Genomic DNA, 21,582 nt, shown 5'->3' with positions numbered 1-21,582 from the left:
GTGGCTGATGTCCTGTCAGAGAAGGTGACCAACCCCGGGGAACGTCCCACGAAGTCCACGGTGAGGGAGAAACGCCCGTGACTCCTCAGCTGCTTCAGCGAGCCTGTGCTGTTTGGCCAGTGTCACGACCTTTGCACGGTGCTCACCACCCTCGGTCCTCAGGTGCAGCCAGACGCCCTCACGTTACCAACATTCAATGGACCAAGTTCGCAGAAACCCTCCAAAGAGCGTGGCCAAAAGCAATGCTGTTGGTTCCTTTAAATCTGAGATCCACCCCCCTCAGGCCCATAGGCTGTCTCCTTCTGAGATGACGCACCCCGGGACCCCCTCCCCCCCCCACCCCGCATCTGGCTCCCGAGTCTCTGGATCCACAGTTGGTAACAGGAGACGCACTTCAACACTGGGAAGGCCTCGCTGCTTCTACTAAAGATCGCCCCGCTCTGGCTGAGGAATCATTGTACAGCACGCTCCAAGGAGGTGACAACCGACACTCACGTTCTGCAACCTGGAGGTGATGTTCGCCGGCAGAGACAGCCTCGCTGGGAGGCGCCTCCAGGTGCTGCTCGAGGCCAGGGAGCAGACTTGGGTGCGTGTGTCTCACCCGAACGAGGCACCGAACCCTGACGAGGCCCACACACAGCCCGTCACCCCAAAGCAGGCAGCCTCCTCGGGGGACAGCTTTCCCCCGGCGACCACATCAGGCCCTCACGTCTCATCTCTGTTTCTCGCTGTTCGTTCTCACTCGGTTTCCTTCCCTACTCCAGCGTGGAAGGAGGAAGCCTTCCCGGTGGCTGGGTCTGTTCCTCAAGAACCTGGATCTGCCCTAGATAATAACACCACCCTTGTTCCACCGCCCACGGGTCTGAGCCCTGGTGTCAGGGGGTCACACGGACGACGGCGTCTGTTATGTCGCTCTGATTCTGTTCTGTGTCCTTGCTCTTCAGCTCTGCTCACCTTTGCTCGTTAGCCCGGGACACGGGCTGCTTCCCGATCCATGCGCCTTCCCTCGGGTGGGAGAGACGACAGACGCCCAGAAGTCCTTCACGACGTGGAGGCACAGAAGGCTGCTGACGTCGGAGGCCCCGACTGCTGACCGGGGATGTTTTCAGAGGAAGTGCTGGATCGAAAGGTGGGGGGGCGGGGGCAATGGTGCGATGTTGGCAGCGACCTAACCCATGGGATGGAGCGAGGGTTCCGGGGGACGTTGTCACACGGCACGCCCCTGCCCTACGTGTACTCCCCACCTCTGCGGGGGCAGCAGACCCTCCCCTTAACCCCCCCCCCCCCCCCCGTGAGTTCCTCCTCGTCCCTGTCCCTGTCCCATTCGATGCGTGCGCATGTGGCTCGCACACGCTCTGGACTGCCACCCTGTCTTTCACCCCGGTAAACCCTTCGGGGGCGGGGTACCCGGCGCTTCTGTCTTTCCAGTCGACCGCCTGCACGTCAGTACACCTGTTGCCCAGGGAACACCGGTCAGACTTGCATTTTAATCCATTCGTGGGGGAACCCTTAGGATGACGAAGTTGTCTCGAAGGGGAATGCAGGCAACTGACCTGGACAGCAGCCCGTGAGAGAGGCGGTGGGGGGAGCGGGGAAGGAACTCTCCGGATGGCATTGATATATGAGATGGGAAACTGGTTGAGATTCTGCCCCTAGCACAGGTCATTTGCATTTTCATAGATGATTTGCATCACCAGTAGAGAACATTTGCATCTCTATTACACAACGTGAGGCTTGAGGCTTAGTTTTCTACAAGTTAACTTTCACCCTTAAAAAGAGTGGCGACCTGCTCTCCCTGCCAACAGAGTCACCTACCGGCATCTTGTTCTGGACTTGCCTTGGGGGGGCCCTCTTTTCCGGACCCCACTCCTTCCAGCTCCGGTGGTGGGTAGGTTCCTGTCCTTCACTCCATCGTCCTCAACCCCGCCTGTCCGCAGGCCCAGCTCTCTGTAACTTCGCTGTGTAAGCGACTATCTCTCCCCCCACAGACTACGGGCGTGGTTTCTCCCGCCCTCCGCGTGCTGGCCCTGCAGCTGGGCTCTGGTACATCCTACAGGCTCAGTAAATGCTGGTTAAGTAACGGCCTGAAGGAGGTGGGATCTGAGCCATGGTGTGAAAAAAAAAATATGGTGAACGCGGTGGGGGGGGGGTGGAAAGGAGCATCAGCCGAGTGGAAGAACGCCACACTCCAAGCGGGAGGAGGGACTCCAGGGTGGGCGGGTTTCGGTGGAGCCCGGGCCAGGCCAGGGCAGGAGGGGGCCGGCGTAGAAAGCCCTGAGCGCAGTGAGAGGCGAGGTGCGGGGCCCCTTCTGTGGGCAGTCTGCCTCCCGCGTCCTTGGGCCGTCCTTGCCATCCCTTGTGGGGAGGACGCACGGCCCCTCGGTGCGCAGGAACCAGAGGGCGAAGCACGAACCGGGAGGCACCGGGAGGCACCGGGTGCAAGAAGGAGCAATGGTTCGGGGACAGCCGCCTCCCTGCAGAACCTCGCGGAGATTTTGCTCCTTTGAAAAAAAGACTCCCTAGGTCTATCAGGGGTGACAGGACGGCCTCTCTCGCCGAAGGAGACCCCTGGCAGGTCCTGTGCCACTCGCAGGACCCGGCGGCCCACCTCCGGGTCCCGGCCCAGCAGCGGAGCGCCCCCGGCCGCGCTCCAGGTGTCCGCGGGCGCGCGCCCGGGCGCGTTCCGGCCGAGGGCGGGGCGCGGGGCGGAGCGCGGCGAGGCCCGCTGGGTCCCAGATCCCCGCCCGCCCGCCTCCCGGCCTGTGGCCCTGCGCCGGGAAAGTGCCGCTGCCCGGCGCCTGCGACGCGAGCGCGGGGCGCGCCCGGGGACGACGCGGAGCCATGAGCCGCCTGGCCCTGAGCGCCGCGGCGCTGCTGCTGGCGCTGCTGGTGGAGGTAGGGGCCGGGCCGGGCCGGGGCTGCGCCGCCCGGGGCACCAACCGGAGGAGCCCGGGCAGCGCGAACAATGCGGGGGCCGAGCGGGGACGTCCCGGGAGACCCTCTGCGAGAACCCGAGGGGTCTGGCGGCCGAGCGCCGTGCCGCCAGGTCCTGCCTCTGGCACGGTGCTGGGAAGTGTAGGGACCCTGGTGACAGGGAGGCTCCCCCGGCCTCTCCGCGGCGCCGGCGCGTCTTCCCCTGTGTCCCCACCCAACCCCGCCCCAGCCCCGAAGGCTGCTGATTTCTCTGGCGTCCGGCTCCTGCCTTGGGAGACCCGGGAGAGACCTTTCCGCGCTACTCTCTCCCGACCCCCACCCCCGCGGGGACTCGGATCCCGAGGAGGGGGCGTGGGGGGGGGGTGTCCTGGGCGCGGCGCAGGCGCACAGAGCCGGGGTGGGTGGGCCGCGGGAGGGTCCCTGTGCGAGCGCGGAGGTGTAGTTGTGAGAAAATGTCACGGGTGCTGGGAACTAGCGGGGCACGGCAGGAGGAACATTCCTGCTGGTGCAGGCGACGCGCAGGGGCTGCGGTGGGCGTGCGGCTGGAGCCCGGGAGGGACCCTGGGGGAAGGATGGAGGGAGGACGCGCCTGGTGACCGCAGCTCTCCCGGGAACCCGGCTGTCCCGGGCGGCAAGCGAGCGGCAGCCTCCGATGGGGGCTGGGGGCGCGCCCTCGCCGAAGCGGGTTCTCCAACACGTGAGCCGGTGCCCTCCCGAGTGTCCAGTGTGAACTCGGGCTCCGTCCACCACTCCGCTCACCTTTCTTGTTGGGCAGGAAGTGTGCGTTACATTAATGGAGTCAAGGTAAACGGATGACGAATAACTTACATCTCTTTCTGTCCTTTGTGTGTCAGAGGGTTGTAACACTCTTGAATAGTCCGGTGTTTGTGCTGGAAACCGCTCCTGGGTTTTCCGAACTTGCTAAGAAAGAAATGTTACAAGATGTTGGGAGGGCGAGTCTCTGGCTCCCCTGAAAGGGAAACTGGAGGGAAAGTTTCTTGCCCGAGGCTGTGCCGTAGCAAAGACCTGGTGTTTGTGTTCTTGATACCGCCCCAGGCTTGGTGTGCTAAGGTCCTTGTGCGGTGCCTCCTCACTTGCATCTTTCCATTCGTTCAGGTATCTATTCGTTTATCCATCGTCCCCGAAGGGGACAGCATGGTTGGATTTTAGAGAGGGGAGAAGAGAGGGGGAGAGAGAGGGAGAGAAACCTTATCGGTTGACTCTTGAAGGCGCCCTGACCGGGGACGGAACCACAACCCAGGCATGTGCCCTGCCCGGGAATCGAACCCCCAACCTTTTGGTCTATGGGACAACTCTCCAACCAACTGAGCCCCACCAGTTCGGGCTGTTCAGAATTTTAAAACCGTAGGAATAACTTCCTTTCCGTGAGTCACTGGACATCGTGGAGCAAGGAATCGGAGAGCGCCAGGTACATCACAAAAGACACGTGTCGGACCCTACCCGAGCACTGCCCACCGCCGCCCCCTTTGACAACCGCGCAGGATGAAAATGTCCAGCATCCGTTGGGTTCTGCTCCTGCCGGTGGGCAGCATGCGTGGGGCTGTGCTCGGGGTGTGGAGCCGAGGCCGCCTCAGGGACTCAGTTGCTCTCAAAATAGCCGTTTGGTTGCACCGGCATTGTCCCCTTCACAGAGAGTTCACATCGTGTCCAGAAGGTTGGCAGGTCTTAAAAGCAGGACTGTCACAACACCCGCCCTAAGCGCCTAAGCCAGCGCTTTCGCCACCTCGGTCGAACAGCTGGCTGATCGGCGATGTTTGTTGTCAACAGGCTGGCGGCGGGGGGGGGGGGGGGGAGCCCACTTTTCCACAGTGATTACCCCGAGGTGTCTCTGAGGAGTCCAGGAGATTTCTTTATAATTCATCACGTGGAATTTTATCCCCGAGATCCAGATCTAAACATCTCAGGCTGCGTCCCCGTTACATGGGTCGCTCTGAGTTTCACCTGAAAGACGCTGTTATCACAGCACCTTGGATGCTTTTGAAATCCCGAGTGGCACGCCTGGAGGAGCCGTTGCAGCCGCACACACAGTGTGCGGGGGCGCGGAGAGCCCCCTCGCGCCGGAGGGCGTGAGGCAGGAGCTGTCTGGTGGCTTCCGACAGCCAGCTGCAACCTGGGACGCGTGTCTTTGTCTCTTTGTTCTGCCCGAGCTGGCTTCATTGTTGCTGCTCGTTGCTCATAAACCACCTGGAATGAGGGGGCCCAGGGACAGTGGTTATTGCACCCCGGCCATCTAGCACCCGGGGTCACAGCAGAGGGGACCTAAAGCTGTCTGGGGCAGGGCCGTCCTCCCCTGCTTCATCCCTGTGTAGAAATGCACATACCTGTGAGACATAAAGAGTGCTTTTTTTTAAAATTTTTTTTTTCTCTGTCCGGCATTGTTCTGAACATTGAACACATGTCACCTCGCTAGTCCTCTCGGCAGCTCCGTTTCTGCCCGTTTTTGTTTCAGATGGGGAGCTGGGGAAGAGCTCGCCCAGCAGGTCCGTGTGGGGGCAGGGACGTGAGCCCAGGCTGGGGGCTCCGCTGAGGCCTCTCCTGCTGCGGGCACGGCGTGGCCTGGACACACTTTGCACACGGCACTTCCGGAGGCTGCCGGTGGCCCTGGGTGGTGTGCATCCCAGCCCACAGGGGAGCCAGCAGCCCCGCCTTCAGCAGCTCGGTCCTCCGGGCGACGGTAGAACTGAGCATCCGGCAGACACTTCGGAGAGTGAGTGGGAGCTGTGGACCGTCTGCCCTCGGGCATCCACAGGGCCGTCAACCAGCCTGAGCTCATCCCGAACCCAGACGGGGCCTGAAGCAGGCGTGGCCGCTGACAGCATCCTCCCCTCCCCAGCGGCGCCGCTTGAAGCTCCTTACTGGGGTGCCCTTTCCTCGGTGGGAACTCAGAGCTTCCTGGGACTGGCAGGAGGGGCCAGCGAGGGCTCTGCGTTCCGCTCTCCCCTCCCCCAGTCACTCCGTGCCAGTGGCGTGGACCCCAAGGGTGGACCGTGGGAAGGGGGACCTCCAAGCCCCTCTGGGTCATAAGGTTTTAGGCTTCTGCCCTGTGCCGGCCTGCGAGGTCCTGGGCCTGCGGCCACCGCAGTGCAGGCAGAGTGACTCCCCGCGCCTTCCCTGGGCTGTGGCAGCTCCTCAGGGACAGAAGGAGAAGAGCTCTCAGAGCTGCTGGGGCTTTAGCCGAACCCGGGGAGTAGCGGGCTCTGGGTGTAGGCACCTCCCGTGGGCTTTGAGGTGTTGTCACTGCAGCCTCCTTCTAGAGGTAGGTTGTGGATGCTTTTGTCATAGAGTTGGTTTTTTTTTAAATTTAAGATTTGTGCATTTATGTTTAAAAAAATATTTTTTTTGCTTTGATGGATTCCAGAGAGAGGGAAGGGAGGGAGAAAGAGAGGGAGAGAAACATTGATCGGTTGCCTCCCGCATGCCCATGACCTGGGACCGAACCCACAACCCAGACATGTGCCCTGACTGGGAATCGAACTGGCGACCTCTCGCCTGCCCTGCAGAACGATGCCCCACCAACTAGGCCACACTGGTCAGGGCTGTTCTAAGGGCTCTGTCCTTACTAGCGTGAGCCCAGAAATGTATGCTGTACTATTTAGTGTGAAATTCCCCAGTGCGGGGGGCTGGGGTTCGCCACGCCCATTCATGGGGTGGGGGCGGGGGGATGAACTCCACTTGGTTATTTTATACAAGGACTGGCGTCGGGATCTGCTTGCTTCTTCCACAAACACGGAACCTTTAAGCAAGGCCGCGGTGTGTTTCAAACTTCTTCTGGGGAAAGAACAGTGCTTCCCGGGTGAGAAAAAGCGGTGGCCTCCTCTTTAGAGAGGGGTGGAAAGCGAGCATTATCTTTTACAACTGGAGAAAGTAGGAGTTTTACTGAGTGTTTTTATCAGGCCCTGGGTATGTTGACACCCAGGAGTCTCGAAAGCAGAGCCAAGTGTTGTTCCGGAGGGACTCCTTTTTGTCTTGTGCCAAAAGGTTTTCCTGCCCTGGGGTCCCAGTGACCGTGGCAGCCCCTGCACGCCCCCCCCCTCCACATGCCAGTTCTCTGAAATAAAGCTTCTCAACCCTCACGATCTATTGGAGTCTCTGGGCCACACCGGAAGAAGAGTTGTCTTGAGCCACACATTAGATACTTGGCAACACGTAATCACAAAAAACCTTCATCGTATTTTCACTGAACTTATGCTTTTGTGTTGGGTTGCATTCACAGCCGTTCTGAGCTGCATGTGGCCTGCGGGCCGGGGGTCGGTCACCCCGGCTAGAGAGCTTTTAGAATCTGGCCAACATGCAACTTGAACGAACAAGAAGAGTGTGGGCAGTCTGTCTCTGGAAGCTCGGTGGGGGCTGGGTGTCTGCTGACGGGAGGTGACCATGAGGGGTGAGCAGGGTGGCGGGACGCTGCTCGGAAGTGGGGAGACCCGGCTCCAGGTGTGTGTGCCGGGAGGGCCATGGCCTGGGGCGCAGCCTCGCAGCTCTGACGGCTCTGCTTTCCTTGGGCTTACGTGACTCCGGACGTGCACGGGTTAGGCTGGCGGCCACTCCACTAGCTAGCTGTGGATGGCGAGTCGCTCTCCTGGTTACCTTTCCTCGGTGAGGCCGCGCAAACGTCGCCCCCTGCACGAGCTGGCCTTGACCCCCCCCGTGTACAGCTCCAGCCCTGGCGGGTGCAGCTCAGCGGATTGAGCACCAACCGGCCTGCAAACTGAAAGGTTGTCCGGTCAGTTCCTGGTCAGGGCACGTGCCTGGGTTGCAGGCCAGGTCCCCAACTGGGGGCGTGTGAGAGGCAGCCAATGGGTGTTTCTCTTGCACAATGATGTTTTTCTCCCTCCCTTCCCCTCTGTCTAAACAAACAAACAAACAAACAATAATCTTTGAAATCCCAGCCCAGTTCCCCTCCCATCCCCCTGCTGTGCCCAGTAGCTCCCTCCCTGCTCCTTCTGTTGCCGTCACAGTATGATGGGATTTACTCTCCACCGTCTCAGCATCTGGGGTGGGGTGGGGGGGGGCAAAGGGTTTGCTCCCTTCCGTTCACCGAAATGCCCCCAGCTGCTAGCACCGTGCTTGAGACACAGTGGTCCCTGTTTAATTTATTTCAGGAAGATGGACGATCGTAATTACATTGTCCAGGCTTTGTCCTGTTCCCTGTAGGGACAGTGACAACACAGAAGCCCAGACTGAGAGCTCCATCCTGGCTTTGACCGGAACGCCTGGAAGCCTGGAGGCGGCCGCCCGTCCTCCCTGCAGTGTGTGAGCCAGTGTTCGCCGGCCACTGGCAGTCGGCAGAGGTCCTGAGCCTTGTCTTCCAAGGGCTCTGCCACCCGGTCTGGGCCAGTGCAGTGCAGTGACTCCGGCGGGTCCTGGGGGGGTCTTTTGAGAGGGCAGGGCTCCCCCAGCCACCTTTCCTCTCTCTCTCTCTCTCCTGGGCGTGGAGACCCTGTGCAGAGATGTGCCAACTGGACCCGCCTTCGCAGGGAGGTGGGGTTCGTGCCCTGGGCCTCCCTGAGTCGTTGGAGGTGTATAATGTGGAGGGAAACGGGCAGGTCTGGAGCCAGACAGACCCGTGATTTCAGCTGGTTCCTGTAGCCTCTTTCTGGTCACGTCACTTGGCTTCCCGGGGTTCATTTGTCGCGCCGGGGCCGTCCTGCCTGCCTGGCAGGAGACACGTGCTCTCAGAGAGCCCGTGTGAGTGCGCAGGTGTGTCAAACAGCAAGTGTTTCTGTGCGGAGGCCGCGGGCCTTCCTATGTGTGGTTGGTGTCTGACGAGACAGGCGTTTGAGATGGAACCCACTCCGAGAGGCAGAGCGGAGAGCGCAGCCCGCGGAGAGCACAGCCCGTGGAGGCCAGTCCGCCTCCCTGGGGTGAGAGGCATCCTTGTGCAGAGCTTTTGAAAGCAGCCGACTTGCGTCTGCTCTCTAGCTGCGGGTGCTAAATCCAGAAGGTGCTTGTGTTTTTCCATGTCATTCGTCCATTAGGGCAGGGGTCCCCAACCCCCCGGGGCGCGCGGACTGGTACCGGGCGGGCAGCGAAGCTCACCTGAGCTCCGCCTTCCGTCTCCGTGGAAAAACTGGTCCCTGGTGCCGAAAAGATTGGGGACTGCTGCTTTAGCGGGCTGCGTTCCCACGGGATGCGCGCCCAGCCAGCAGAGGGCGCAGACTTCCACTGGGGTGGGTCCCGGGCTTCCCTTCCCCCGACTGTGCCTGCTCCCCAACCTGCTTCCCAACGCGGTCCCCGCCCCAGTCCTCCCTTTGTCGACTCAACGCGCATTTGGTATTCGCTCAGCAGCGGTTTCTCCTCTCATCAGCTTCCGTTCGCCCCCCTTCCTCTGGCTGGGGGACTCCTTCCTGCTCGGTGTGGCTCCCCCCCGGCGGAAGGAGTCAGGCCTGCCTCCCTCTGTTTTTGTGTATTTATTGTCTGGGTGGGGTGGTGGAAACTGGCCTCTGGGATGTGCTTTGAGGCGCGCTCAGAGTCTGATTGGGCCCGGAGCGCGTGCTGTGCTGGAACTTTTCACGGGTCTAGAGGGCCGTGCGCTTCTGTCCATGCCGGGTTCCGGTGTCGCAGAGTCTAGCCTTCCCGGGCACGGCTTGGATCCCTCCGTGGCTCTGGAGGTGCTCACACAGCAAGCTCAGCAGGTAGGTTTGGTTCCTGCAGCCTCCCGCTGGTCGGGGCGGGTGCCGCAGGCTGGGTGCCCCGTTGGGAACCCGTGGGGAAACAAGGCGGCCATGGGTGAGGACCAGTGAGGGCGCCCGGGTGAGCAGCGGGGCGTGGTGCTTTACGCCGGCAATTTGCCAACCAAACCGAGGGCTCAGAGTCTCCCAGCTAGAACCTGCCCCTTTGCTTTCGGCCATGCTGCTCCCCGCTCTGGGAACGGCCTGTCTTCCCGTGGTTCCCACCTCATTCCAGATACAGCCTTCTCCCGGGAGCCTGACCTGGCCCCTCCAGCCACCGTAACCTCTGACGTTCAAACGTCAGACTTAACGTGTTGCATTCTCACTGGGGAATAGAAACTGGAAAGTGGAGATATTCCCAAAGAAACAGGGGTGGCGCTCGTAAGTCACCGCGCAGAGCCTCCAGCAGGTCCCCAGAGCTGCCTGGAAACTCTGCTCAAGGTGGGGCCGGACACATCCTGGAGCAGCTGTTATTAATGCAGGGACACACACAGGACTGGATTTCCTCCTTGAAGTGTTCACCCTCTCATTTGCATATTGGGACTAGCCAATCCCTGCGGGCCCGGCCAGAACTCTTCATTTGCATGAGAGAATTACACCTGTGGTTTGGCCTCTAGGAACCTGCCGTTCTTTGTTCTCCCTGGGGTGCAGCTGGGCTGCTGCCTGCCTCCCTGTCTCCCAGGCTGCAGCTCCTTTTGCTCAAATATGGAGCCAATGATTTTTATTCTGATTTACCATGTCTAAAGTTAATTTTGACCGAAAGATTTTTCACAAGAAAAGCTGGACATCTAGTTTTTCCTGTGACATGTCCTTATCTGAAAGCTACTGTGCGCCAAAGAGCCCACGGCTGTGGGTGGCTGGTCGGAGCAGGCCGTTCTTGACTCGGCCTCCAGGAAGGGCTTGAATGACCGGCACACTGGCTTCTGCGTGTTTGGAGATCTCCGTAAAGGTCTCTGCCTGCCGTTTCTGAGATTGACCGGATGCCGCAGCTCCCAAGAAGCTGGCGAGGGTTGCTGGTATATAGAGACTTAAGTTTAAATGATAGATCCCTATTCTTAAATGTCAGAGAAGAGCAGGACTTCCCCATAAAATTAGTCAAAATGTCTTGCCAGGGCTCAGTGTTTATGTGGCGTCACAGTTAGAAAAGAGTCAGGGAGGTCCCCTGGCTGCTGCCCCTCAAACTCCTCCCCCCTCGGTGGCCAGGAAGTCACCTGGGGAACTCCTGGGGGTCTCTGTGTCTTCCTCCCCAGCCTCAGAGATGGGACAGGGGATGACCTGGGTGTTAGTGGCCTTAGGTGAGGGCCTTGGAACACTCTCGAACCCACCACGACTTCCTAGAGCCTCGAGCATGCTCACAGCCGACCCTGGGCTGCTACCTTCCAGTTCTGTGGGCGGAGGTGCCCGGCCTCCTGCAGGGTGGGCAGTTGATTGGCAGCCGGCACCACGTGGGTCCACAGAGCCCCACTCGTCTCTCACGTGGCTCAGGGTGCTGCGCCCTCTCTGCCTTTGCTGGTTCATTCATCTGCACACCGGAGGCCGCCCGGAGCCCCGGTGCCCGGGGCATGCTGGGGAGGCTGCTGCCGGCAGCACTCAGGTGTCCGTGGCCTCTGTCCGCCTCAGGAAGGAGGCCACAACCCTGCAGGCCCCATGTGACCCGCACCCCCGGCCCCTCGGCGGCCTCTTCCCTGCACCACCCACGTCTGCTCTCAGCCGCCGTGCTTCAGGTTTTCATCGTCGCTTTGTCCTGGGCACGCTGTGTTTGTGACCCGCCTTGCATTTCGGAATAACTCCAGATTTACAGAAAAGCTGCCGGGCTAATAACAGAGTTCCTGTGTACCTCTCACTCACTGTACACTAATTTAACATCTTCTATTGCCATGGGACATTTGCTAAACAAGAAACCTACATTGATGTAGCACTAGTCATTAGACTTCGGGCTTTATTTGAATTTGCCCAGTTTTCCTACTAATGTCTCTTTCTGTTCCAGGATCCAACCCTGGATACAGTATTGAATGCGTGCCCACAGTACTTCCGTTTTGCGAGAACTTCCTGCTTCCTGTCACATGGCATGGCCTTTGTCTTTAAGCATTCTCTCTGCGCAGTCACTGGCCACTTTGTGGATTCCCTGGGAAGGACTCTGTGTGCCTTTGTGGGTTAATTTTTTGAACGCAGAGCCTTAACTCCACCATCCCTCCCCACACCTTCCCCGATGACACATCTGTTAGCTCAGAAGGCGGGCGACCTAAAACAGACACGGGTGGGGGGCTTCTCGGATGCCTGGAAACCGAGTCAGAACAGGTGGTCTTCAGGCCCAGCTTCTCCCTGTCGCTGAGCTTTGTCTCGGGCGTGACCCGTCTGCTGGGTCTCCAGCTGAAGTCCCGCCAGGGTGTGAATGTGCCTGTGTTTATCTCTAGGGTGAACTCGGTTACGCACAGCGAGCCGGGAAGGCGGAGCAGGAGAGAATAAATTCCCCTCCCCTGCCCCCCCCGGCCAGGGCACCTTTGGTTGTGCCCAGCCTACCACCTGTTGGCTGAGCGCTGCTTTGTGCTGGTGGGGGACACTGGGAGAGGCCTCCCAGGACAGGCGTGCGAGCTCTGGAGAGTGACGAACGACAGAACCAAAGTGACATGAGTGCCCCGAGGGCTCCAGTGCTCTGCCCAGGCCCCATCCCTTGCCCAGGCAAGGTCATGTCTCGTCTGCTTGGTGGTGGGCGGCGGGAGAGAGCCGACTCCTCGGCCCATAGCTCCGGGCCGGTGGAACTCAAGGACAGACTGGGAGTTCATTTATTTTATGAGCTGAATGGAAATCTGTTGCCTCGCCAGGGAACTGAGCCAACATTTATACGGTTATTTCTGTGAGAGATGGGTCCTAGATTCTAAATCAGTAATTTAGATGCAGACGTTGGGAATAGGGTCTATTTTTAAGTCGGGATATATCTGTGTTAATTCATTAGTGTTCTTTTCAGTAGCTACTCCATCACATGGGAGGCGGGGCGTGCCCAGTTTTATGTAATGTATAAAAAACATTTATCCCTTGTTGACCCCGAGAAGAAGATTTCTACCAGAGAGGGCTCCTTGTGGTTAAGTGGGCTCAAGTTCAAAACCAGCCTGGCAGCCACGGCTGGCAGAGGTCCCTCGCCTCCCTGCCTTTCAGGCAGCCAGGCCTCTTGCACCGTGCCCCCGCGGGCCCAGTCAACCGTGATAAGAGGGCTCCGGGGTCCAAATTCAGCCAATGGGACTGAGCCTTTCCCCGCCCAATAGGAGTTGTGCAGCTTTATCCTCACGAGCATCTCCGTCACTAATCAGAGCGGCTTTTTTCTGGCTTTTCAGGATGGTACTTTTTGGACCAACCGTATTGTGAGGTCTTCCTTTGCGTAGAAATGGACCAATCAGGGAATGGGGGCGGGGACTCCGGTAGAAGCCAGGTTCACCTCTGCCTCTGGGAGTGCGCTCGCCGTTTCCGTGGAAGAACGCGTTTCCGCGGCGGGAGCTGCACCGCCGCTGCGGCATGATCTGCAATGCGGGGGCTGAGCTGCAACACCTGGGCCTCAGCTGCAACACCTGGGCCTCCTCGCCAGAGGCGCCTCATGGCCGAGCCCTCTCACCATGGAGCTGTTTTCACTGAACCAAGCCCCTCCCCTCACGCACCCCACATTGGAAACTTGGGTTGGTGTTGAATAGATGGCAGCGGCCTTCCGCTGACACCTGTTGTCCTGTCTCGTTGCTTGTAGTTGGTTTAGCAACCATTTACTGAGTCCACCGACAGCCACCACCGCTGTCCCAGGACCATGGCTGGAGGGCGAAATGCCTGGGACCTCTGTCCTCCAGGCCTCACCCTCTGTTCGGGGAGAACTTGAACTCCGTCCAAGGCAGGGCAGGTGCAGGCTGTGGCTCTTGCACCTGGAAGACCTGATCGTCCAGGTGTGAATTATTCAGGGCTTGTGTTTCGCTTCCTTTCCGCCTCACCTGTGGCCACTACACAGATCACTGATTTTCCTTTAAGGACAGGTTGGGGGAGGGCTGGACTGGGCTGGAGGGGGCGGGGCGGGGAGGAAGAGGAAGAAATTGAGTTCAGGTGTTTGAAGCTTTGTTGTAAAAGGGCGAATGCCAAGTAAAATGGCCTTCTTAAATTATCTGAGGATTTCATCGATGTTGACCTTGCTGCCTGTTGTCATCAATGATGGATAATGGACTTGATGGTTTTAATCTTTTGAACAAAACAAATGCATGTATATTGTGTAAGGAGGTGTGAAATGGACAAGGGGGGACTCTCCCAGCCCCCGACCCCCCCCCCCCTTAGATTCTCTCTGCCAGGGAGCTACTGTTGTTTCTTTTGCAGTGCTCTGAATTTTTTAAATGTATACGCCCAGATACTTTGTTAAGAGTACACAGATGGGATCATGTATACACAATGTTCCGCATCTTTTTTCTCCTTTAATTTATAGGAGATGTTTCTTGGAGGTGTTTCCGCAGCGGATTTCCCTGCAGAACTCTGGTGTTCTTTTGTATGAGTGATCGTGAGTCATTCATTAATCAGCTCTGTCGTCGTGGACATTTAGTTCCTTTCCAGCTTGCTTGCTGTTGAGCACGATGCCCTGTGAAACTTTTGGGCAAGTGGGTGTCCTACGCTCCTTTGCAAGTGTGCATTGGCAGATGGTTACGTTTGTCATTCAGCCACGAACCGTCACTGTTGACCGTGATCCTCAGCTGGGCTGTGGATTCGTGAGGCTTTGATTGTGCGTGACTCCCTGTGTGTGGCTTGGGTACGGCGTGGTAAGAAAGGCTCACATTCCGATTTTGAGAGGATATTTGAGCATTGTGTTAGGAGAAGCCTCAAACCTATTGTTCCCTTCAGGGGACTGAGCTTATCCTTTGCACCTGTGTATTACTTGGGACGCCAGACGGGTCTGCTGGGGCTTGGAGACAGCCCGAGGGCTCGGCTCAGGCAGAGACGACAGGTCCGAGGAGGACAGTGGTCACTGGCTGTGCACAGCTGCTTGCGAAGGGGATGGCGTTTGTCACGAGTACCTGCGCCTTCAGGTGTGTGGTGATAGAGTGGGCCACATTTCACGTTCTAGAAACACTTTTACAGCAAGATGGGCCCGGAGACATGGATGAGCAGGCGGAGTTCTCCAGCACATCCGCTGGTGAAGGGCGGTGTCTCTCAGCCCGGGGTTTGGTGGGGGGGCATCGAGGAGGGTGGGGTGGGCCCCCTGCATCAGGCTGTGTGAGCACCTCTGCGGAGTTGGGGCTGCTCTTTCCCCAGCGGGGGGCGCTGTGTGCCTCCTCCTTGGCCCGTGGAGAGGAGCGAAGGATGAAATGAAGGATGTGGGGGAAACGCAGGTGCACACACTGAGGGCCTGATTCATCCCGGCCTCAGCCCGGGGCCGGGTGGGGCGGTCAGAGCTCAGGACTCACCGCGTGGGTCTGGGGGGACGCACTGTCCTGGGCGGCTTGAGGGCTGCGTCTGGTTCACCCAGTGTGGCCTCGGTGAAGGGGGAGGGGTGGGGGCTGCTGGAAGGTGGTGGTTTCCAAAGGGCCTGGGAAAGGGAGGCAGAGCTGTTTTTTCTGTGCTTTTACACACATTCCTCCTAAAATACGACTCCAGTGGGGAGGCCGTGGGCAACCTGCGGTCGGTGGTAACCCTCATCTGTTTTTTGGCATTTTGCTTCTGAAGCAGACATCCTTACTAATCTCTCTAGGCCTTTCTGTCCACCAAAGGTACGAAGCTGGTATTTTCTCCTGAGTCTGGAGGTGAAGTTTGGCAAAGATTTAGGCCTAACTGGAAAGAAGGGTCTTTTTTTCCCCTAAATTTAAAATATGTGTATTGATTTTAGAGAGAGAGGAAGAGAGAGAGAGGGAATGAGAGAAACATTGATGCCAGGGAGACACATCGATTGGTTGCCTCCCATTCATGCTCTGGCCTGGGATTGAACCCGCAGCCTAGGTGTGTGCGCTGACCAGGAATCGAACCTGCACCTTTTTGTGTACAGGACGACGCCCAGCCCACGGAGCCACCCGGCCAGGGGCAGGAGTGGTCTTTTGAAGGTTGGGTCTGTTGTCCACTGGTGGGCACTGTGTGAGGAGGCCGGAAACAGCCAGCCGACCTGTCCCTGTGCTCCTCACTTCCTGTGCTAGCATCCCAGCCGGGTGCCAGGGTCACAGAGCAGGTGTTTGCCCAGCTGAGCAGGTGACCTCCGTCAGACGCGGCTCCCGCCCTCTGTGCAATGACATTGAACGCTGACGTTCCCGGACCCAGGCCTCTGGGAGCGCATCTGAAGGTCTGGTCCCCGTTCAATGTTTTTGTTGGACTCGGGCCCATCTCAATGCAACAGCAGGTGGAGCGTCCCCGTGGGTGCCAGCCCAGAACAGCAGCACCGCCGTCCCCATCTGCTACCCCTGCGTTCAGACCCGGCTGATGAGACGCCGTCAGCCCTTGCGTGAATCTGTCCCATTCACCTTTTCGGCTGCACCCCATGCCTTCCTTGGTGGTGTTCTGCCCTAAAGCTGCGCCTCTGGGAATTTTCAGCGGCTGAGACCTCTCTTCCGAGAGGGGAAGAGGCTGGTGTCTTGCTTGTCCCACTGGCTGGGCCCCGGCCCCTCTGAGGTGTGGCTGCTCCTGACGCATCGGCCTCCTGAACAGAGATGACAGTCTTCTGGGCAAACCTGCGAGGTAGCCTGGCCCCTCACTCTGTGCACGGAGAACCCGCAAATGGTAGTGCTGAGAGGTGAGGGGTGCTCCTAGGCATGGTTCCTAATGACCCACAACAGGTTACTTTGGGGGAGTGGGGGAGGGCTCTTTCATGGGGTTCCCGCCGTCATTTGAGTTTTCTTCTGCAGAGTGAAGCAGTTACTATGGTAACTGTGAGTCTGGCCCCGTGAGAGGTCTGGCGGGCGTACCCAGAAATGGGGACTGTGGGTTATCTCGGCTTATGTTGTCCCCCCTTTTCCCTATGAACGTATATTTATTTTTACATTGTTACCTTATAAATATAATGTGTTTTAAGTGATTGCATAAAATGAGCACTGCCCACGCTGTTCACCTTTTTACGCCCACAGTTTTAATTGCTGGCTGCGTCTTTGTTTCAGTAGACCCTTCCTTGTATATTATTTTTCACAAACTTTGCTCACCTGTTCCTTCTTACTTAAATGCTAGTTAGGTAATGTTCACTTTTATGGGTGAATTATATTTCCTTAATTTAAATATCTCTTTATATTCACTCTCCATTTCTTTACTGGGCTGTAAGTGATCTGCTTTTTAAAGTGAAATTTCATAGAAATGTTAAAACAAAATGTTACGAGTTCTAGACAGACAACTTGGAAACCTGATCACCAAAATAGACAATGAAAAAAAAAAATCACCCCTCATGTCACCAGAAAGACAATTTATTGTCAGTATTTTGTTACCTGTCTTTCCATATTATTTTCTCTCCCCTATGATGGATAATATACTCTCCCAGATGCACTGTTTTATTGGCTTTTTTTTTCTTAGCAAAATGTTTTTTCTCATGCCATCAGTATTTTTTTTTTTTACAGTCTGATCAGATTGTGCCTACTCCTACGTATTATGGATGTATTATTATTGTTCACCAAACTCATACTTTGAAAGTGTTGGTTATTCCCAGTTGTTATTTCTTAATAACATTTATTCACAACCGTTACTCTGATTCCCTGGGTGTCAGTGCGACAGCCCCGTTTCGGTTACGTGCACGCTTCAAAGGCGTGTTGGCCCACACTGAGACTGTCTCTTCCTGAGACGCTGCGGTGACGTCCCCTCACACGTCATGTGCTGCCCTGGTCCTCCGGCCCCCAGCGGCAGGGTAGTCGGGGTTTGATGGTTGAAGCCACGCCATTATAATTTAGCTTTATTTGATTACTAATGAATCTTGTCTTTTAAAAGGTTTATTGGCCTTTTGCGTTTCTTCTTTGAAGAATTCTCCCATTTTATCTCATCCTATTGGGATTTTAATCTTTTTCTTCTTAAATCATACAAGCTCTGCATTCTTTAGAGATAGTGACCTTACTATATTTCAATACTTTCTTCTATCACTTGCCTTTTAATTTTGGTTATTGGTTAATTTCCATGTCCTGCCGATGAGGGTTTTTACCTCCTTGAATTAGGGACCTCAAGGAAATTTGCTTCTGGACTGCTCTTTTGTTGAAAACTGAAGCAGATGAAGCAAAGAGACGTCATTCAGAGTAAGTTGTGAGAGTCCACGGGTTTTTCCCAGCGATGCGCAGCCGGAACTAACTACGTCCTGTAGCCGGCCTGGCCCCAGGACCTTGAGAATGGCAGCCGACAGCGCCGCATCCCTGATGGGTCATTGGGTGCGTTCCTGATGTGGTTCCGCCTGCCAGACGCGGAGGGATCTTTCATTTCTCTTTTTCAAAAAAGTTTCTCTGCTTTCTTGCCTTGGATACATGATGCTCGCGAGACACCTTGGGCTCTTATTTCTGAGAAGCCAAGGTTCCTTGCAGGTGAGGTGTTCCTGAAAAACGGATTGCCCATACTCCCAAGGATTAAATAATTGGCACTTAGGGAATTGACTAAAAGGCCAACGCAGGGCCCGGAAGCATGATCGTTGCTATTATGTGAAATTTGGATGCCCTGAGATGATCACCTGTCATTTCCTCATAAGCTTTGCTGGGGTCTCGACAAGACTTAGCTCTGCCCGCTGCCTCTGTCCCTGGTCCCGAGTGTCACCTCTGTCAGCATCCGATAGGTTCCCTCTCTTCAGAGCCTGTGCAGAGCGTGACTCCCTTTGGGCGGGAACTGGATGCCTGGACACCGCCAGGGTCTCATGGCCATGTGTCAAGTTCAGCCCTGATGAACTGAAAAAGCCATTGGGCTGATCTTCCCAGGGTCTTCCCACCACTTACTGGCTCAGGCCAGACTGGCTGATGTCGCCCCCACAGTAAGTAAGGTGAGGACCCTTAGGTCCCAGGTGTTGGCAGGATTAGCTCTGCTGGGGCAGCGTGGATTTGGCAGTTTGCTGTTCGTTTAAACACCCGCCCCCCCACCTGCCCCTGAACAAAATGAGCACGGGAGGAATTTAGATAAGACCCACTGTGCTTTGAATCCCTTAGACCCTAATCCTTAGCTCCCGTGGGTCCCAAAGGCACAGGTAACGCAAGTCTCCCTGGGCTTGTGCGGGCTGGTGAGCCGCCGGCACCCCGGGAAGCGATGTTGCCCAGCCTCTCCAGGGCGAAGATGCCTTTTATGGAGCACCCCACACTCATCTGTGTGGGCATTCCCTGGAATCTATCCCCAAAAGGGCGAGTCCCCTTGCAAAACATGTGTGTGTTTTTTAAAGATTTTATTTATTTATTCTTAGGGAAGGGAGGGAGAAAGAGAGAGAGAGAGAGGGAGAAACATCAATGTGCGGTTGCTGGGGGTCGTGGCCTGCAACCCAGGCATGTGCCCTGACTGGGAATCGAACCTGCGACACTTTGGTTCGCAGCCCGCGCTCAATCCACTGAGCCACGCCAGGCAGGGCAAAACATGTTTAAAAAGTGAATCAATGAAAGAAAAGCAATTCCACCGTTTTACGTTCACCCCTAAACGTAGCCCTACTTTTTCTGCAAGGATTACCACCAGGGTTTCTCCAGAAGCCCCCCTCTGCTGAAAAAGAAAACGTGTGTTTGCTGAGAGGGGTCGGGTCCTCCTCGGCTGCCTGCCGTCCCCCAGCGGCCTCAGCCGCCGGGCGCTGTCCGAGGTCCTGGGCGGTCAGCAGCCCCTCCGCAGAACAGAAACGGGACGGACCCTGTTATCCAGCAGGGGCGCCCTGGGCTCTCCTCTGTGGAGTGTGGCTAGATGGGGAACGATGCAGATCAACATGAGGATCATATGGGGGATTGGTGAGGATTTGTTCCTCGGGGCTTATTGAGAGCCTGGCCGCCTGTGGGTAGCTATATTTAGACGGGCTTAACCGCACCGATAGATACACATCCCAGGTGTTGAATAGCAGGCCACCGGGGTTCCTCCCTGACACCTCTGCCGTTTGGCTTCTGGGTCCCCGCGGGCGATGGCTCCCGATGGTGCTGGACGCTTTCTCACAGTCCTGGTGTTCTGCCTCGTGAGCAGTTTGTACAGCAGCAGCTGGATGTTGCTGCTCTTTATGATTGCTTCAGGAAGCCGATGGCCGTGTTTGTCGTCGCTCCTGTGGTCCAGGTGGAAGGGGCACTACACTATCAGCATCGAGGGGTGGCTGATGGTCCAGCACCTCGGACAGTGCTGGGGGTTCAGAATGATCGGGAGTCATCGGCAGCAGCTGGCCTGGCCTCTCCTAGCGAATATATTTTCTTTTTCACTGGGTGGGCAGTTATTTTTTTATTTTTACTTTATATATATATATATATACATATATATTTTTTGCCTTCACCCGAGGGCCTTTTTTTTCATTGCTTTTAGAGAGAGGGAGAGAAAGAAACATAGAAGTGAGGGAGAAGCATTTACTAGTTGCTTCCTGTGCTTGCCCGGACCAGGGAACCATATGCGCCCAGAATGGAGGTTGAACCTGCATCCTAGGCGTGTGCCCTGACAGGGAATCGAACTCTCAACCTTTTGGTTATGGGACGGTGCTCCCATCAACTGAGCCAGGGCTCGGTATCAGGGTGCTTCTGAAGAAGCCCTGGTAGTGATCTTTGCAGACTGGCTAGAGCTACTTTTAGGGGAGGCTAAAACCCTGACATTGATTTTTCTTAGTTCACTCACTTTTTAAACATTTCCTTGGGGACAGGTTTGCTCTTTTTAGGGGGATTTTGGAAAACTACCACACGCATAAGTGCAAGGTGTTCCATGTTTAGAGTCTTTGTTTTTCAGAGGTTTGGCAATATCGCTTCTGCTCCGGTGACAGGGGGTCCCAGGAAAATGGGCCTTGGGGATCGTTTGTCCCAGAGATAGCAGTTCCTCTGATGGGTTGGGGCAAAGTGAACCGAAAACCTTCTGGAGAAGAGTCACCCTCCTAGGTACCATTAGAAGCAGGTGTGCTTCGCGGCAGGAGGTCAAAACAGCAACCCTAGCAGGAGTTGGGGAGAAGTTGATTCCAGCCCATCTGCGTGACTTTGAGGGGTCAAGGTTCCGGTGGGGGAAGTAAGTGCCCCGTGCCCTGCTGGGAAGAGCAGGGGAACTGGGCTTAGCAGTGCAGCCTGAAGAGGGGACTGAGCGGCTGCAGCCTCACGAGATTGAGATTACACTTGAATGAGCCAGGAGGTGCTTCTGGTGGCTGAGCAAATGAGGTGGTTTTTGTTTTTTTTTTGATGTGGGACCTACCCCTGCTGAAACGACTGTGAAGACGACTGGAATGACAACACAGGATTTAGTGTATGATGTGAGTTTAGTTGATGGGGCAGCCGCCGGGGCTGAGGAGGTGGATTCCGAGTCTGGAAGACGTTCTGCTGCGGGTGAGATGCTATCAGGCAGCAGCAGCGCCTGCCCCAGAGAAGAGTCGGCGCATGTGGCCGACTTCATTGTTGTCTTATTTTAAGAAACTGCCCGTCACCCCAGCCTCCAGCGGCCTCCACCCTGACCAGCAGCCATTAGCATCGAGGTGAGACCCTCCATCAGCAAAAAGATTAGGGTGTGCTGAAGGCTCAGATGGTGGCCAGCATATTTTAGCAGTAACGTATTTTTTTATTTCTAAAAAGATTTTATTTACTTATTTTCAGAGAGGGAAGGGAGGGAGAAAGAGAGAGAGAGAGAGAAACATCAATGTGCGGCTGCTGGTGGCTGTGGCCTGCAACCCAGGCATGTACTCTGACTGGGAATCAAACCTGCGACGCTTTGGTTCGCAGCCCGAGCTCAATCCACTGAGCTACTCCAGCCAGGGCCTAGCAATAAAGTATTTTTAAATTGTGGTTATGTCCACTATTTTTAAGGCATAATGCTATCACACACTTAACAGACTATAGTGTAGTTTAAACATAACTTTCATACGTGCTACAAAACGGAGAATCCCTAT

At 56.5% G+C, this 21,582-nt stretch overlaps 1 protein-coding gene across 1 annotated transcript in view; it reads left to right on the top strand.

The window, feature by feature from the left end:
• The first annotated feature begins 2,741 nt into the window (after positions 1 to 2,741).
• Positions 2,742 to 21,582, top strand: part of VOPP1 (VOPP1 WW domain binding protein) — a 33,972-nt gene continuing 15,131 nt past the window's right edge. The window contains exon 1 of the mRNA XM_036010390.1: positions 2,742 to 2,895. Within this exon, the coding sequence (XP_035866283.1) occupies positions 2,842 to 2,895 (54 nt within the window). The 5' untranslated portion in view covers positions 2,742 to 2,841. The remainder of the gene's footprint in view (positions 2,896 to 21,582) is intronic.

This window comes from Phyllostomus discolor, chromosome 10, assembly GCF_004126475.2.
Source record: "Phyllostomus discolor isolate MPI-MPIP mPhyDis1 chromosome 10, mPhyDis1.pri.v3, whole genome shotgun sequence".
NCBI classification, from domain to species: Eukaryota; Metazoa; Chordata; class Mammalia; order Chiroptera; family Phyllostomidae; genus Phyllostomus; species Phyllostomus discolor.
This window is presented reverse-complemented; position numbering and strand designations above follow the sequence as displayed.